General features: G+C 42.7%; 1 protein-coding gene across 5 annotated transcripts in view; it reads right to left on the bottom strand.

The window, feature by feature from the left end:
- The window catches only part of LOC106611968 (protein FAM13B), an 81,503-nt gene that overhangs the window by 39,290 nt on the left and 23,969 nt on the right, over positions 1–18,244 (bottom strand). For all 5 annotated transcript variants that reach the window (XM_014212686.3, XM_082955974.1, XM_082955972.1 and 2 more), the window contains 2 exons: positions 17,508–17,652; positions 5,533–5,666 (listed from right to left, as the gene is read on the bottom strand). In XM_014212686.3, coding sequence (XP_014068161.3) covers positions 5,533–5,666; positions 17,508–17,652 — 279 coding nt within the window. The remainder of the gene's footprint in view (positions 1–5,532; positions 5,667–17,507; positions 17,653–18,244) is intronic.

Here is an 18,244-nt window from a genome sequence, read left to right as displayed (position 1 = left end):
AAATATGGCTGAATATAAACAGTGTAGTTATTCCCTCCACAAGGCAATCAAACAAGCGAAATGCCAGTCCAAGGACAAGGTGGAGTCACAATTCAACGGCTCAGACACGAGACGTATGTGCCAGGGTCTACAGGAAATCACGGACTACAAAAACAAAAAACAGCCATGTCACGGACACCGACGTCACGCTTCCAGACAAACTAACCACCTTCTTTGCCCGCTTTGAGGGTAATACAGTGCCACCATCACGGTTCACTAACAAAGACTGCACCCACCCTCCTTCTCCGTGGATAACGCGAGTCAAACATTTTAAACGCGTTTACCCTCGCAAGGCTGCTGGCCCAGACGGCATCCCTAGCCGTGTCCTCAGAGCATGCGCAGACCAGCTGGCTGGTGTGTTTATGGACATATTCAATCACTCCCTATCCCAGTTTGCCACATGCTTCAATACAGCTACCAATGTTCCTGTACCCAAGAAGACAAAGATAACTAAATGACTACCACCCCATAGCACTCACTTCTGTCATCATGAAATCCTTTGAGAGGCTAGTCAAGGATCAAATCACCGCCACCTTACCGGCCACCCTAGACCCACTTCAGTTTGCATACCGCCCCAACAGGTCCACAGATGACAATCACCATCACACTGCCCTAGCCCATCTGAACAAAAAGAAAACCTATGTAAGAATGATGTTCATTGACTACAGCTCAGCATTCAACACCATAGTACCCTCCAAGCTCATCATCAAGCTGGAGGCCCTGGGTCTCAACCCCGCCCTGTGCAACTGTGTCCTGGACTTTGACGGGCCACCCCCAGGTGGTGAAGGTAGCAAACAACATCTCCACTTCGCTGACCCTCAAAACTGGGGCCCCACAAGGGTGTGTGCTGAGCCCTCTCCTATACTCCGTGCGTGTTCACCCACAACTATGTGGCCATGCAAGCCTCCAACTCAATCATGAAGTTTGCAGATGACACAACAGTAGTGGGGTTGATCACCAACAACGATGAGACAGCCTACAGGGAGGAGGTGAAGGCCCTTGGAGTGTGGTGTCTCACTCAATGTCAACAAAACAAAAGGAGATGATTGTGGACTTCAGGAAACAGCAGAAGGAGCACCACCCCCATCCACATCGAAGGGACAAACATGGAGATGGTAGAAAGTTAAGTTCCTTGGCGTACACATCACAGACAAACTGAACTGGTCCACCCACACAGACAGTGTGATGTAGAAGGCTCAACAGTGCCTCTTCAACCTCAGGAGGCTGAAGAAATTTGGCTTGTCACCCAAAACCCTGACAAACTTTTACAGATGCACAATCGAGAGCATCTTGTCGGGCTGTATCACAGTCTGGTACGGCAACTGCACAGCGCTCAACCGCAAGGCTCTCCAGAGGGTAGTGCGGTCTGCACAACGCGTCACAGGGGTCAAACTACCTGCCCTCCATGACACCTACAGCACCCGATGTCACAGGAAGGCCAAAAAGATCATCAAGGACAATAACTACCTAAGCAACTGCCCGTTCACACCACTATCATCTAGAAGGCGAGGTCAGTACAGGTGCATCAAAGCTGGGACCGAGAGATAGAAGCTGTTTTTCAATCTCAAGGCCATCAGACTGCTAAACAGCAAACACTAACTCAGAGGCTGCTGCCTACATTGAGACCCAATGACTGGACACTTTTATAAATGGATCACTAGTCACTTTAAACAATGCCACTTTAAATAATGCCACTTTAATCATGTTTACATATCTTACATTACTCATATCACATGTATATATACTGTATTTTATACCATCTATTGCACCTTGCCTATGCCGCTCGACCATCGCTCATCAATATACTTATATGTACATATCCTCATTCACCCCTTTAGATTTGTGTGTATTAGGTAGTTGTTGGGGAATTGTTAGATTACTTGTTAGATATTACTGCACTGTCGGAACAAGAAGCACAAGCATTTCGCTACACTCGCATTAACATCTGCATGTGACCAACAAAATTTGATTTGAAGTTGAAGTTAGTCAACGTAAATCTGCTTGAAAATCTATGGCAAGACCTGAAAATGGTTATCCAGCAACGATCAGCAACCAATTTGACAGCGCTTGAATAGTTTTGAAAATGTTGCACAATCCAGGTATGGAAAGGTCTTAGAGACTTAAAGATGAACTGCTGTAATCGCTGCCAAAGGTGATTCTACAAAGTATTGATTCAAGGGTGTGAATACTTATGTAGATGAGATATCTGTATTTCATTTTCATTACATTTGCTAACATTTATAGAAACATGTTTTCACTGTGTCATTATAGGGTATTGTGTGTAGATGGGTGAGAAAGAAATCTATTGAATCCATGTTGAATTCAGGCTGTATCAACAAAATGTGGAACAAGTCAAGGGGTATGAATACTTTCTGAAGGCACTGATTAAGGCATTTAATGTTGACTGCATGATTATGTCTGGGTCAGCTGTAGCAGCTGCCACCCAAAGCCTTTCCCTTTCCCCATCCCACAACATGCTTTCATGTCCAACCACCAACCAGCCTTAAACAGAACGACCAGAAGCGCGCACACAACACAACACACACACAGTTCAGTTTTTTTTCAGGTGACTACCTCATGAAGCTGGTTGAGAAAATGCCAAGTGTGCAAAGCTGTCATCAAGGCAAAGGGTGGCTATTTGAAGAATCAAAATATAAAAAATATTTTGATTTATTTAACACGTGATGCATCGATATGACATTTTTGTCCGATACCGATATTTTCCTTGCCGAAAAAGAAAGCGATACCGATAAACGATATAAAACATTTAGCGGCCTTTTAAGCATTCTAGTATAGTTAACACACACACACACGCAGCGGTCTAAGGCACTGCATCGCAGTGCAAGAGGCGTCACTACAGTCTCTGGTTCGAATCCAGGCTGCATCACATCCGGCTGTGATCGGGAGTCCCACAGGGCGGCGCACAATTGGCCCAGAGTCGTCCGGGTTTGGCTGGAGTAGGCCGTCATTGTAAATAAGAATTTGTTCTTAACTGACTTGCATAGTTAAATAAAAGGTTACACACACACACTAAAAAAGTAATTTTGTTGGCATTTACGCATGTCCCCATTACCAGTAAAACATAATCAAAACCTATTTATTTAACTTACTTGCTGTGCTGTTGCGTTGTTCATTCGTTTCATTCTCAACCAGGATTTCTATGGAACACCGTTAGGGTCTTTGCGTGTCAAAAAATACACTATTTAACACTATTTGACATGTCAAATAAGCTTGTTGACCAATCAGCACCTGAATATGACTGCACATCACATAATTATTTAACGCGGTCATACATTTTTTACGTAGATATTACACATTGATTACACTATCACTCGTATTTCATATGTCACAACGATTCATTGACACGTATGCTATGATGCTGGTAAAGTTGCCTCGCGCACCTACAGTGCTGGTCATAAAAAAGCTAGCTAACTCATGGATGCAAACAATGTTCTTCCCCAAAAACATAGCAAAACAACATTCTGTTTCAGTAGCTATAGTTAGCTAGCTAACTATATAGCTAGATGTCATCTAAAATAACCCTAATTTATAAGACAGTTCTTATTTGATTAATGGTGGTCGGACCATCCTGGATGGCAGAAAGCTTGGCCCCATTGATGTACTACCCTTTGTAGCGCCTTACGTTCGGATGCTGAGCAGTTGCCATACCAGGCGGTGATGCAACAGGTCAGGATGCTCTCGATGGTGCAGCTGTAGAACTTTGAGGATCTGGGGACCCAGTGTTGCAGATGTGTTGTTGCCTACCCTCACCACCTGGGGGCGGCCCGTCAGGAAGTCCAGGATCCAGTTGCAGAGGGAGGTGTTTAGTCTCAGGGTCCTTAGCTTAGTGATGAGCTTTGTGGGCACTAAAAGGGGACCGAGGGGAAACTAACATGGTCCAAGCACACCAGTCGTGAAGAGGGCACGACAAAACCTATTCCCCCTCAGGAGACTGAAAAGATTTGGCATGGGTCCACAGATCCTCAAAAGTTTCTACAGCTGCACCGTCGAGAGCATCCCGACTGGTTGCATCACTGCCTGGTATGGCAACTGCTCGGCCTCCGACCGCAATGCACTACAGAGGGTAATGCGAACGGCCCAGTACAACACTGGAGCCAAACTTCCTGCCATCCAGGACATCTATACCAGGCGGTGTCAGAGGAAGGCCCTAAAAATGTTCAAAGACTCCAGCCACCCTAGTCATAGACTGTTCTCTCTGCTATCGCACGGCAAGCGGTACCGGAGCGCCAAGTCTAGGTCCAGGAGGCTTCTAAACAGCTTCTACCCCCAAGCCATAGGACTCCTGAACACCTAGTCAAATGGCTACCCAGACTATTTGCAGTGCCCCCACCCCCTCTTTACACCACTGCTACTCTCTGTTGTCATCTACGCATATGAATAACTCTGCATGTACATCTTACCTCAAATAACCGGTGCCCCCGCACATTGACTCTATCAGTACCCCATATATATATATATATATAGTGTCTCGCTATTGTCATTTCACTGCTGCTCTTTAATTACCTTTTTTTTTTACTCCATTGTTGGTTAGGGGCTCGAAAGTAAGCATTTCACTGTAAGGTGAAACCTGTTGTATTCGGCCCATGTGACTAATAAAATTTGATTTGATTAATATAATTTAACCGGCCTGTCATTCCAGACCAGCCTGACATTTAGCTGCTGTATGGTGGCCCTGTGGTGGAGCTCTCAACAGCCCTGTTGGCGCTCCGCTCAGATCAAAGTGGGTGCAGGTGCACTGGAACTAAACAGAGAGGAGATCAGCACAAAGACTTCCAGGGAAGAGGACTTTCTCTCAGATCTAGACCTCAGGACTTTTGAAAGGAGACACACTCATCCATTTAGCACTGTGGAGACTTGAGATCACAGCAGCTTTGCCTGGCAGAGACGCTGCTACCCCGGTTCTGGGAAAAGTCTTATTTGGACTAGCACTATTTTGCTCCATGCATTGAATGAGAAAAACGTGATAATGATCTAAGTCACTACTTTTCTCAGTGTATTGAAACTTGGGGTCAGGAGCCCATGTGGGGTCACATGATTGAAAAATGGGGTCACGATTCCAATTATATAAGACTGTATCATGTGGGAGCTGGGCTGACCCTATAACATTATGCTGTAAGAGATCTTTATGGCTTCCCCCACCAGATTCAAGAACATAGCTGTGGTGAAGCAGGCAGCTGGGCTGGAATGTGACACCACACCAGGCTCATATTCAGCCTGAACATGTCCACACACACTCTGAAACATGAGAGTTGGGTGTATGTACACCAGGGAGGCTACAAGAGTACATGGAGGGGTCTGTGTGTTTATACAGCGTAGATGTGTATAGACGAATCATAAGAATTAGAGACACTTTTCTATTCTCAGTGTATTTATGGTCTGTAATTGTTCATGTCCTTTGTCTACGCTTGATATGTTTGCAATATATGCACCAAAAATATATGCACATAAACGTCATTATTTATCTGATCTTACCCTGAAGAGGGGGTGACCTGGACCTGGGTGTTACTGTGTTGGGGGGATTGAGAGGCGGAAGGGGGGCCATCCTCGCCATCTTGGGGCAGCTCCTCAAACGCCTCTAATTTGTCATCGTCCAGGAGTTCTGTGATCTGCAGGAGAGAGAAGGGTCGGGGGACATTTTAGACAGAGGCCCTCCAACAGATGTCATCTTATTGAAGTAGGCGAGAAGGTTTAAGTATCATCATACATGACACCTCTGACGGAGCTGTACCACAACAAACTATCAGCCAGACAACATTATGTAGGTTACAGGGGGCTGGGAAATATGGCCAAAATATAATTTCACAATATTTTTCTTATTTCTGATGGCAGTGTTTTCCACTATCGCTGGCTGTTGGCTATACAGCCGACTACAGCATAATGTTCAGCCAAGTACTTTTTCCCACTTAAATTAACTAAAGTCAGCCGAACCCTCTCCAGCTAGAATGAATGATATGCATCTTCTAGTGATCTATTGATAGGACACAAAGTGAGCAGTGACAGGGAAACCCTGCTGGTTTGACAGTCTGCTGTCGGTCCCGACTCTCAGTACCTGGGTGGGTGCGCTGTGGTTGCAGTCTAATTTCTACACGGTGGGAGAGAGCATGAATTTGCTTTCACCATTCAGAATGTTTTATACTCAACCAAAATAAGACAAATCTGACAGTGAAATTGTCCAATTTGTAGGACTTTTACTTTTAATTTAGCTGTATCAAAATGTTGTTATAGATGGTATTGTAAAAATCCATACTGGTACCTATCCCATTATTGACCGCCTAATGAATCAATAAGCAATTTGCACCACCATCAACAAATAACGTACATATAGACAGGCTGCAAACAAAGCATCTCCCATACAGGACCGGTCATGTGGGCTCCAATGTTTTCTATGTACAGTTCACAACATAGAACGACTAGAAACACAAAGCAAACATCTGTTACCAATTAGTGATTGCTGCTGTACGTTTTCAGCCAGGCTTGGCAGGTCCTAACTGACTCGGTAGTGTTGACATCCCTTGAAATGTACCTAGATAATGACACTGCAGTCAGTGCAGTGAGTGTAGAGCCTGCTGCTAATATGGGCAGTACATTACATTGTACAAGATGTTCCATAAAGATACTATAGATCACCACTCACCACCTTAGCTGCAAATTGTTCCGTGCCCTATGTTTAATCTCACTGCAAGGAGAGAGAGACTCGTTGGGGTAACCTAACTGAGAATAGGAGTGACTAATAGATATTCAGTTTGCATCTATGGCTGTGTTTACACAGGCAGTACAATTCTGATATTTTGCCAATAATTGGTTGACTACAGTCTAGAAGACTGAGCATTCCCCTACTATTCTGAGATATCTCAGAACACATACTCAGTCTCTCTCGACATCTCCCTCCCTCCCTCCCTCCCGAGATCTGCTGCCGTGTCACAGCCGCATTGCCAAGGTAACAGCTATCTGACACCTGTGATTGGATTTCAGGGCCTTCTCCCTCATCGTGTATGCAGATGGTTATGACTCATGGTTGTGTTTTCATGGCAGCGGTGTCTATCCGCTGGCTGTAGTGTAGCAGCAGAAAAACAAACTGGGCCCAGAGGGGCGAGGATTCTCACACTGTTCCACCTGATTAAACCCGTTTATCCACATCAACAAAGACCAGAACATTGCGCATTTAAATATACTGAAGGGGGAGATGACAAAAGAGATCTGAATAGAGAAAGAGATCAAACGTCATTGTCAGAAGCAGTTCATAAACTGCCCGGTGTGGACACTGAGAATTATACATTGAGAATGACCTAAAACAATTTCCCGTCAAATTCAGATGTATAAATTCTTAATTTTGCTAAATTTCTGTTGATTGTTTTCTCAAAATGTGGTCATGTAATGTTCATCCAAAATATTAAGTGATAAGGTAGTTAATGGCGTCATCTATCTGCTAAATGAGTAAGGAGAAAGTAATGCGTTCATATTATGTAACAGTATCAGCTGATTAAGGGCGAGGCCAGACTGGACCATTGATTTTTATCAATATCCTTGATTTCCAATGGTTTGTCAATGGGAGTTGTATGTTGACGGTCATCGGGGATGACGTGACCATAACCATAAAATGTTCATCCATTTTCACAGACAAAAATGCTGCGTTCAAAACTGGGAACTCGGGGGGGAAAAAACTAGCTCTGACTGGGTCAATTATTTTTGAACGGTCATCCAACGTTCCATGTCAGAAACACAGACATCTTTCTAGAGCTCTGACTTTCTGACCTGAAGATCACTGACGTCATGATTTGACCTAGTTTTTCCCCCCCGAGTTACCAGTTTTGAACGCAGCATTTTTGTCTGTGAAAATGGATGAACATTTTATGGTTATGGTCACGTCATCCCCTCATCAGAGCTTTTGGTCTTGAAAGCACCAAAAGCTCTGATGAGTTGAACTTTTGATGGGCTGATGGATACGTAACGATCCGTTTAGCCAATTACCCACACATTCAAGCATTTAAAAACGCCAAACAGACCACGGACCAAAATGTATCCGTTGTGATTTTGTATCCATTCTCCACGGATCATTCTGGCCAGGCCGTGCCCTTAATTTGATTGGTCAAAATATCGGAATTTTACTGCCTGTGTAAATTCAGACATAGATGCAAAGACAGAATATCTATTAGTAATTCCTATTCTCAGTTAGGTTACCCCTCAGAGTCAATCTCTCTCCTTGCAATGAGATTAAACATAGTGCGTGGAACAATTTGCAGCTAAGGTGGTGAATGGTGTGATCTATAGTATCTTCAGATCTTTATGGAACATCTTGTACAATGTACCTCGTTACAAACTTCGCTATCTTGCACCCATTTCAGCAAACAGGCAGTACCCTCTCTATATAAGCAAGGTAAAGCTGAAGTTGCCAACGAATTGGCCAATGCACCCTGTGTTGCGCTTACTACCGATGGATGGACCTCCAGGGCTACTTCTCAGTGACAGCCATATCACATTACCCCGGACTGGGAAATGACAAGTAACGTGCTACAGACACGCCCCCTTTACAGTGCCTTCAGAAAGTACTCACACCCCTTGACTTTTTCCACATTTTATTATGTTACAAAGTGGGATGCAATTCATTTTTTTGTCTACATTCTACACTCATGCTGGCTCATGTTCACGCCGATGTTTCCCATGGTTGTATCAAGTTGGCTGGACATCCTTTGAGTGATAAACCATTCTTGATACACACGGGAAACTGTTGAGCATGAAAAAAAAAAAAACAGAAGCATTGCAGTTCTTGACACACTTAAACTAGTACGCCTGGCACCTACTACCAAACCCTGTTCAATGGCACTTAAATATTTTGTCTTGCCCATTCACCCTCTGAATGGCACACATACACAGTCCATGTCTCAAGGCTTAAAAATCCTTCTTTAACCTGTCTCCTCCCCTTCATCTACACTGATTAAAGTGAATTTATAGCTTTCACCTGGTCAGTCTAATGGAAAGATGTTCCTAATGTTTTGTACACTCCGTGTGTCTTGATTAGATAAGTGTTCGACCCCCTGATCAATACATGTTAGAATCCCCTTTGGCAGCAATTACAGCTGTGAGTCTTTCTGGGTAAGTCTCTAAGAGCTTTGCACACCTGGATTGTACAATATTTGCCCATTATTCTTAAAATATTAAAGTTCAGTGAAGTTTGTTGTTGATCATTGCTAGACAGCCATTTTCAAGTCTTGCCATAGATTTTCAAGCCGATTTAAGTCAAAACTTGTGCTGCTGAAAAGTGAATGTCTCCCAGTGTCTGTTGGAAAGCAGACAACCAGGTTTTCCTCTAGGATTTTGCCTGTGCTTAGCTCAATTTTGTTTATTTTTATCCCCAAAAACTCCCTTGTCATTGTCGATGACAAGCATACCCATAATATGATGCAGCCACCATCATGCTTTAAAATATGAAGAGTTGTACTCAGTGATGCATTGTTGGATTTGCCCCAAATGTAACGCTTTGTATTCGTAAAAAAAAAAATAGTAATTTCTTTGCCACATTTCATGCAGTATTACTTTAGTGCATTATTGCAAACAGGATGCAAGTTTGGGATTTTTTTTTTCTTCTTCTGTACTTCTGTTCTTTTCACTCTGTCATTTAGGTTAGTATTGTGGAGTAACTACAATGTTGTTGATCCATCCTCAGTTTTCTCCTATCACAGCCACTAAACTAACTGTTATAAAGTCAACATTGGCCTCATGGTGAAATCCCTGAGTGGTTTCCTTTCTCTCCGGCAACAGAGTTCGGAAGGGTGCCTGTATCTTTTTAGTGACTGGGTGTATTGATACACCATCCAAAGTATAAATAATAACAGTTTACACCTGAACTTATTTAGGCTTGCCATAACAAAAGGGGTTGAATTCTTATTAACTCAAGGTATCTCAGCTTTGCATTTTTTGAAAAACATAATTCCACTTTGACATCATGTGGTATTGTGTGTAGGTCATTTTAAATGCAGGCTGTAACAACAAAATGTGGAAAAAGTGGTGGGAATACTTTTTGAAGGCACTGTACAAGAGTCACACAAATGTGCATATTTTTCTCTTTGTAAGAAAACATACTAGCATAGGCCTATACAATGTCTGAGCCATGTTTGATATTGATTTCACACGCATAATGCACTTTATTTTAGTGTTGTTGTTGATGAATAGTCATGCGTTTTCATTTAAGAAAATCCAAAAGTGGTGATATTCCATATATGATCATATCAGGCATTATGACTCATGATCACATATGGAATCAGGAATACCAACACCTTGGATTTTCATAAACAAAATGAACTAAAGTAACTGTTGGAATTTCATTTTCCTGCTGTACCGAAATGTGACCCAAAACCGCAATACGTACCGAACAGTGGGTTTGGTGAACCATTACACCCCTAGTTTCTGACTAGTGAACGTGATAGCCAATATCCTAGGCTGTCACCATGAGTCCAAGTCAAACACAGTGAACCAGCCACAAGCTGACTCTGTATCCCACACCATCAGAGAAACAGAATAGGCCCTCAGAGTCAGGGGAAAGTTCCAGACCCAACATGCTAGCTAATGGATGACGTTTCAGAGGGCTCAGTGGTCAGAGACAAGAAGGTGAGGAACAAAAGAGGGCATGATCTTGGTTTCTCTGTGTGTGTGTGTGTGTGTGTGTGTGTGTGTCAGGGTTTCCATTAGCCGGTAATTAACAGATTTTGCCCCCCTAAAAATGATGAAAAGCCAATAAATCAAAAACAGTTGGCGGCCAAAATTACCAGGAGAAAAAAAAAAAAACATTGATAAATAATGTATTTTTATTAATTGATTGAATGGTTCATTTGAAAATTTAGTGGAATTAAATTGGCCTGTGTGTATTTTCTTGGTCATCATGCATCTTCATCACAAGTTACACGTTCTTTTAAGATGTATTACCGTAACCTAAATGTGGTTTCGGTCATTCTGAGCACCGTGGGTAGATGCCCTAATGGGGTATGCACCCAATGCATATGGGTCCGTAAAATTTATCAAATTGCCAGTAAAGTAAACATCTTCCCAGTCACGTTGTCCGGCACCACATTTTTCTAACGGAAACCCTGGTGTATGTGGCCTGCTTCAGGACAGGACATCACAGCTCTGACCACTGAAAGCTCAGCCTAATAAATAGAAAATTCCTGAGTGAGGCCATAAGGGCGTGTTGAGGAGGAGAATTGCAGTGAAAGAGAGAGAGCTCATACAGGAGTTTTGAGAAGTGCAGTCAGAGATCAGGAGCCAGGGCCTAAAATTAAAATGCCAGCCACAGACATTTTACCCGCCAATGCCAAAATCTAATTTACCAGCCACGTTGGCAGGTGGTCAGGGCTCCACAGCGCGAGCGTTTCACTCGCGTTTGTGAATAAAATAATTAAGTATGATGACATTTATAGTAAAATAATTTCTGCAGTAGCTGTTTTGTTTCATAGCAGGTAAATTAAATCGCACATAGAACTATGAATCCTATATAGCCTATTCCACCTCGCGCTGCAACACTGCCTGGCTGGGGACAGGCATAAAAGTTGGTCTAATTTACTTGAAACAAATAAGTCTACTGAAGTGAGACTTTGTCCTTATGTTTCTTGGCTATTTACATTGTTTTGTTCACAAGCTAGGTTGTTTTTCTGTGTTTGAGTTTCAACTGCTAGGGAAGTGAAGACAATGCCTCTACTTGTCAGACTCAATCTCAGAGGCACAAACATGACGAGTCGCGTTTATGTGGTAACCTCCCACCCTTAAAGGGGCAGGTGAAAATGTTTGGCTCATCTGTGATACTTTGGTTAAAAGACTCTGGCCATAAAAAAATGAAATTAAACAATATACCACATTGATTAATAAGAAACATTACAAAGCGTGCTCATTGTTTTTTGTTGGTGTAATTTTAGCGGAAAATACATATTTTGGCTGATAAAAAAATCTGAGTTGCTGGTAGATTATTAAATCCACCTGCCAGTGGCTGATGGACCAAAAAGTGAATTTTATGCCACCCAGAGAACCCATATGGGAGTGTTGAGGAGGAGGGCCCTATCCACAAAGCATTTCAGAGTAGAAGTGCTAATCTAGGATCTGTACCTATAAATCTTATTCATTATAATCTAAAAGACAAAACTGAACCTAGATCAAATCAAACTCTGTCACATGCGCCAAATACAACAAGTGTAGACCTTACTGTGAAATGCTTACTTACAAGCTATGAAGTAGCTTACAAGCCCCAACAGTGCAGTTTAAGAAGAGTTAAGAAAATATTTACCAAATAAAAAGTAACACAATCAAATAACAATATCGAGGCTATATACGGGGGTAATTTGTACATGTAGGTAGGGCTGAAGTGACTATGCATAGATAATAAACAGCGAGTAGCAGCAGTACAAAACAATGTAATAGTCCAGCGGTCATTTGATTAATTGTTCAGCAGTCTTATGGCTTGGGGGTAGAAGCTGTTAAGGAGCCTTTTGGTCCTAGACTTAGCACTCCGGTACCACTTACCGTGTGGTAGCAGAGAATACAGTCTATGACTTGGGTGACTGGAGTCTGAATTTTATGGGCTTTCCTCTGACATCGCCAATTATATAGGTCCTGGATGACAGGAAGCTTGGCCCCAGGGATGTACTGGGCCGTACGCACTACCCTCTGTAGCGCCTTACGGTCAGATGCCGAGCAGTTGCCATACCAGGCGGTGACGCAACCGGTGAGGATGCTCAATGGTGCAGCTGTAGAACTTTGAGGATCTGGGGACCATTGCCAAATCTTTTCAGTCTCCTGAGGGGGAAAATGTTTTGTCGTGCCCTCTTCACAACTGTCTTGGTATGTTTGGACCATGATAGTTTGTTGGTGATGTGGACACCAAGGAACTTGAAACTCTCAACCCGCTCCACTACAGCCCTGTCGATGTTCCTGTAGTCCACGATCAGCTCCTTTGTCTTGCTCACATTGAGGGAGAGGTTGCGGTCCTGGCACCACACTGCCAGTTCTCTGACCTCCTCCATATAGGCTGTCTCATCGTTGTCGGCCATGACTAGCCCAGCCCAGCCCAGCCATGACTAGCCCAGCCCAGCCCCGAGGCTGAAATGCAGTGAAACTAAAAGGCAGCACTTCCCATTCCGACCCATGGTCTCTGGCCAAACAGGATGGAATAAGCACTACTGGCTGCCTGTGCTGTGTGAGTTCGCCTGGCCTGGATAGAATCTGTCTTAATACTCCTTAAGGTCCGTTAGGAAACTGAGATGTCCCCGGAGACGGCCGCAGGTGTCAGTTCCACCGTTACATCACCATGGTTATGTAAGCACAGCGGTTAAACATTTTCCTTCAGAGAACAGAGGGCCAATTCTGAACAGCCTATTCCTGGGCTACTCAGTCACAATACAGGGGGGAGAAAGGAGAGTCACATGGAAGGACTTTGTGGCTTATCATTGTCAGCTTCCTGTGTAAGAGAGCGCCTGCCTCGAACGCAAATATGCTGCTGTTGCCGAGGATTAGGTCCAGATTTAGCGGCACATATACAGTACCAGTCAAAACTTTGGACACACTTACTCAGTCACACTTACGCAAGCATTTTTTGTTATTGTTTTTATACCATTTTCTACATTGTAGAATAATAGCAGACATCAAAAATATTAAACAACATATGGAATCATGTAGTAACCAAAAAAGTGTTGTTAAAGAAATCAAAATATATTTTATATTCTTCAAAGTAGCCACCCTTTGCCTTGATGACAGCTTGGACTTGATCTTTTATCCAAATAGGTGTGGTGTACAGAAGATGGCCCTACCTTGTCACAACACAACTGATTGGCTCAAACACATTAAAGAAGGAAAGAAATTCCACAAATTAACTTTTAACAAGGCACACCTGTTAATTGAAATGCATTCCAGGTGACTACCTCATGAAGCTGATTGAGAGAATGCCAAGAGTGTGCAAAGCTGTCAACAAGGCAAAGGGTGGCTATTTTGAAGAATCTCAAATATAAAATATATTTTTTGATTTGTTTAACACTTTTTTGGTTACTACAGTTGTGGCCAAAAGTTGAGAATGACACAAATATTAATTTTCAAAGTCTGCTGCCTCAGTTTGTATGATGGCAATTTGCATATACTCCAGAATGTTATGAAGAGTGATCAGATGAACTGCAATTAATTTCAAAGCCCTCTTTGCCATGCAAATGAACTGAATCCCCCAAAAACATTTCCACTGCATTTCAGCCCTGCCACAAAAGGACCAGCTGACATCATGTCAGTGATTCTCTCGTTAACATAGGTGTGAGTGTTGACGAGGACAAGGCTGGAGATCACTCTGTCATGCTGATTGAGTTCGAATAACAGACTGGAAGCTTCAAAAGGAGGGTGGTGCTTGGAATCATTGTTCTTCCTCTGTCAAACATGGTTACCTGTAAGGAAACACGTGCCGTCATCATTGCTTTGCACAAAAAGGGCTTCACCGGCAAGGATATTGCTGCCAGTAAGATTGTACCTAAATCAACCATTTATCAGATGATCAAGAACTTCAAGGAGAGCGGTTCAATTGTTGTGAAGAAGGCTTCAGGGCGTCCAAGAAAGTTCAGCAAGCGCCAGGACCGTCTCCTAAAGTTGATTCAGCTGCGGGATCGGGGCACCACCAGTACAGAGCTTGCTCAGGAATGGCATCAGGCAGGTGTGAGTGCATCTGCACGCACAGTGAGGTGAAGACTTTTGGAGGATGGCCTGGTGTCAAGAAGGGCAGCAAAGAAGCCACTTCTCTCCAGGAAAAACATCAAGGACAGACTTATATTCTGCAAAAGGTACAGGGATTGGACTGTTGAGGACTGGGGTAAAGTAATTTTCTCTGATGAATCCCCGTTCCGATTGTTTGGGGCATCCGGAAAAAAGCTTGTCCGGAGAAGACAAGGTGAGCGCTACCATCAGTCCTGTGTCATGCCAACAGTAAAGCATCCTGAGACCATTCATGTGTGGGGTTGCTTCTCAGCCAAGGGAGTGGGCTCACTCACAATTTTGCCTAAGAACACAGACATAAATAAAGAATGGTACATCCTCCGAGAGCAACTTCTCCCAACCATCCAGGAACAGTTTGGTGACGAACAATGCCTTTTCCAGCATGATGGAGCACCTTGCCATAAGGCAAAAGTGATAACTAAGTGGCTCGGGGAACAAAACATCAATATTTTGGGTCCATGGCCAGGAAACTCCCCAGACCTTAATCCCATTGAGAACTTGTGGTCAATCCTCAAGAGGCGGGTGGACAAACAAAAACCCGCAAATTCTGACAAACTCCAAGCATTGATTATGCAAGAATGGGCTGCCATCAGTCAGGATGTGGCACAGAAGTTAATTGACATCATGCCAGGGCAGATTGCAGAGGTCTTGAAAAAGAAGGGTCAACACTGCAAATATTGACTCTTTGCATCAACTTCATGTAATTGTCAATAAAAGCCTTTGACACTTATGAAATGCTTGCAGATGATGCAGTGATATATGTGCATGCAAAGAGAATACAACAAGCTGCAAAAGAACTCACTACTGAAATGGTCCAGGTTACAAAGTGGCTCAGTGACTCGTGTTTGCATCTCAATGTGAAAAAAACTGTTTGCATGTTCTTCACAAAGAGGGCAACAGATGCTACTGAGCCAGATGTCTATGTGTCAGAGGAGAAGCTCCAGGTGGTATCAGATTTTAAGTACATTGGCATCATACTTAATTCCAACCTCTTTTATTTAAAAAGCATGTGAAAAAGGTCATTCAAATAACCAAATTCAACCTAGCTAATTTCCGATTTACATGAAATTGTTTGACGACAGAAGTAGCAAAACTTTACTTCAAATCTATGATACTCCCCCACTTAACATACTCCTTGACTAGTTGGGCCCAAGCTTACTGTACAACATTAAAATCTATTCAGTCTGTCTACAAACAGGCTCTCAAAGTGCTTGATAGGAAGCCCAATAGCCATCATCACTGTTACATCCTCAGAAAGCATGAGCTCCTGAGTTGGGAAAATCTTGTGCAATACACCGACGCATGTCTTGTATTCAAGATCCTAAATGGCCTGGCTCCCCCTCCACTCAGTATTTGTGATAAACAGAAAACCCAAACATATGGCAGCAGATCCACAAGGTCTGCCAGGAGAGGTGACTGTATAGTTCCCTTAAGGAAAAGCACCTTTAGTAAATCGGCTTTCTCTGTGAGAGCTTCCCATGTCTGGAATACACTGCCATCAGACACACATAACTGCACCACATACCACACTTTCACAAAATGCATGAAGACATGGCTAAAGGCCAATCAGATTTGTGAACATAATCCCTAGCTGTATATTGCCGCTTTCCATGTTGTCTGTAGCTTGTGAGGTATGGAAACACTTTGTTGCTTTTATGGATTTTGTCTTGTTGCTTTTTGTTCTATGTTGCTCTGTCTGTATGCTATGTCTTGCTTGTCCTGTGTGTGCTCACTGCTCAATGATTGTCTATATTGTAATTGTTTTTAATAACCTGCCCAGGGACTGCGGTTGAAAATGAGCCGGCTGGCTAAAACCGGCACTTTTACTGAAACGTTGATTAATGTGCACTGTCCCTGTAAAAATAAAATAAACTTAAACTAAACTTGTAATTATACTTCAGTATTCCATAGTAATTTCTGACAAAAATATCTAAAGACACTGAAGCAGCAAACTGTGAAAATTAATATTTGTGTCATTCTCAAAACTTTTGGCCACGACTGTACATGAGTCCATATGTGTTATTTCATAGTTTTGATGTCTTCACTATTATTCTACAATGTAGAAAATAGTAAAAAGAAAATAAAGAAAAACCCTGGAATGAGTAGGTGTCCAAACTTTTGGCTGGTACTGTACTCAATGCTGATCTGAAGACTGATGTGTGTGTTCTGTGGATGCTAGGGAGACATGGCTGAAAGGAACTCCTGAACACCCATTTTACCACTAAATGCTGGCTACTTCGAGCAACCATCCCTATTATACAAAGACAGACAGGCAAAGACAAACAGGCATGCAGACAGAACTCCTCCAACAACTCTTTACTTTCTCTATTCTCTCAAGTTGTCTTTGGCTTGGGGCCAAAAAACAATATTCAACATTTAGACTGCCTTGAAAAGCAACACTGCAGTATTTCCAGAATCTGTTTCATAATCTCTCCTTTTCCATGGCAGTGCCAGACTCAGAGTGGCTGGAATAACATTAAACCCTTCTACTTCCTCATTACTGAAATACAACAGAACATATTTTCAGCTTAACACATGCAGGGCAGAAGGGAGTTACCTAATTATTACATTTTAGGTAATAACAACCAAAGACCATTATGCCTTGACATACGGGCTCCCTACCTCCAAGCTTTTAGCTGTTAACCCATGCAATAGGGTGAGTGAGGTTGTATATTAGGCCCAGAATAGAAGACATTTCGAGGGGATAATGGCGAGAAGGGCCTTACCTGTTCGTTGATGGAACTGTAGTCGTTGGTGGTAGAAACGTCATCGTCCTCCGAGTCAAAGAACTCCTCCTGATTCTCTAGCAGCTCCGCCAGGATGCGGCTCACTGACTCCTGCTCCTTCAGGTCCTCCACATCTGTGTCTAAACTAGAGTTACAGAAAATATGACCTCAGATCAGCCGTTATCATAAACACACATCAGTGTCTAAACTACAGTACAGGCAAGAAATGACCTCAGATCAACTGTGATCAACCTTCATAACTTAAAGGACTTACACGTCCATGTGTAAACTATAGTACAAAAACAGAGGGGAAATGACCTCAGATCCGCTGTTATCCCAACCATCACACCTTACAAAAATACAGTAGCTTATTGCATCATTATGTTTGACTTCAGATAGTCATCTGATGTGAAGTCAGATGACTAAGAAATACATGTTAGTAAGTACACAATGATATAGCCTCGGTATTGTTACTTTTATTTTTTACATTAGGTTATTTAGTAAATATTTTCTTAACTCCATTTCTTGAACTGCATTGTTGGTTGAGGGCTTGTAAGTACGCATTTCACGGTAAGGTCTAAACCTGCTGTATTCGGCGCATGTGACAAATAACATTTGATTTTGATTTGAAATATGTATTTCAAACACGTATACGGCTAGTGGTATTATAATTAGATTCTGGCATTGACAGAACAGCTGTTATCTCCCTGAAGTCAACAGAACACGGCCGTTTTCAG

This window comes from Salmo salar, chromosome 09 (genome assembly GCF_965601325.2).
Source record: "Salmo salar chromosome 09, fSalSal1, whole genome shotgun sequence".
Taxonomy (NCBI): Eukaryota; Metazoa; Chordata; class Actinopteri; order Salmoniformes; family Salmonidae; genus Salmo; species Salmo salar.
Note: the sequence above shows the minus strand (reverse complement) of the source record. Positions and strands in the feature narration are given on the sequence as shown.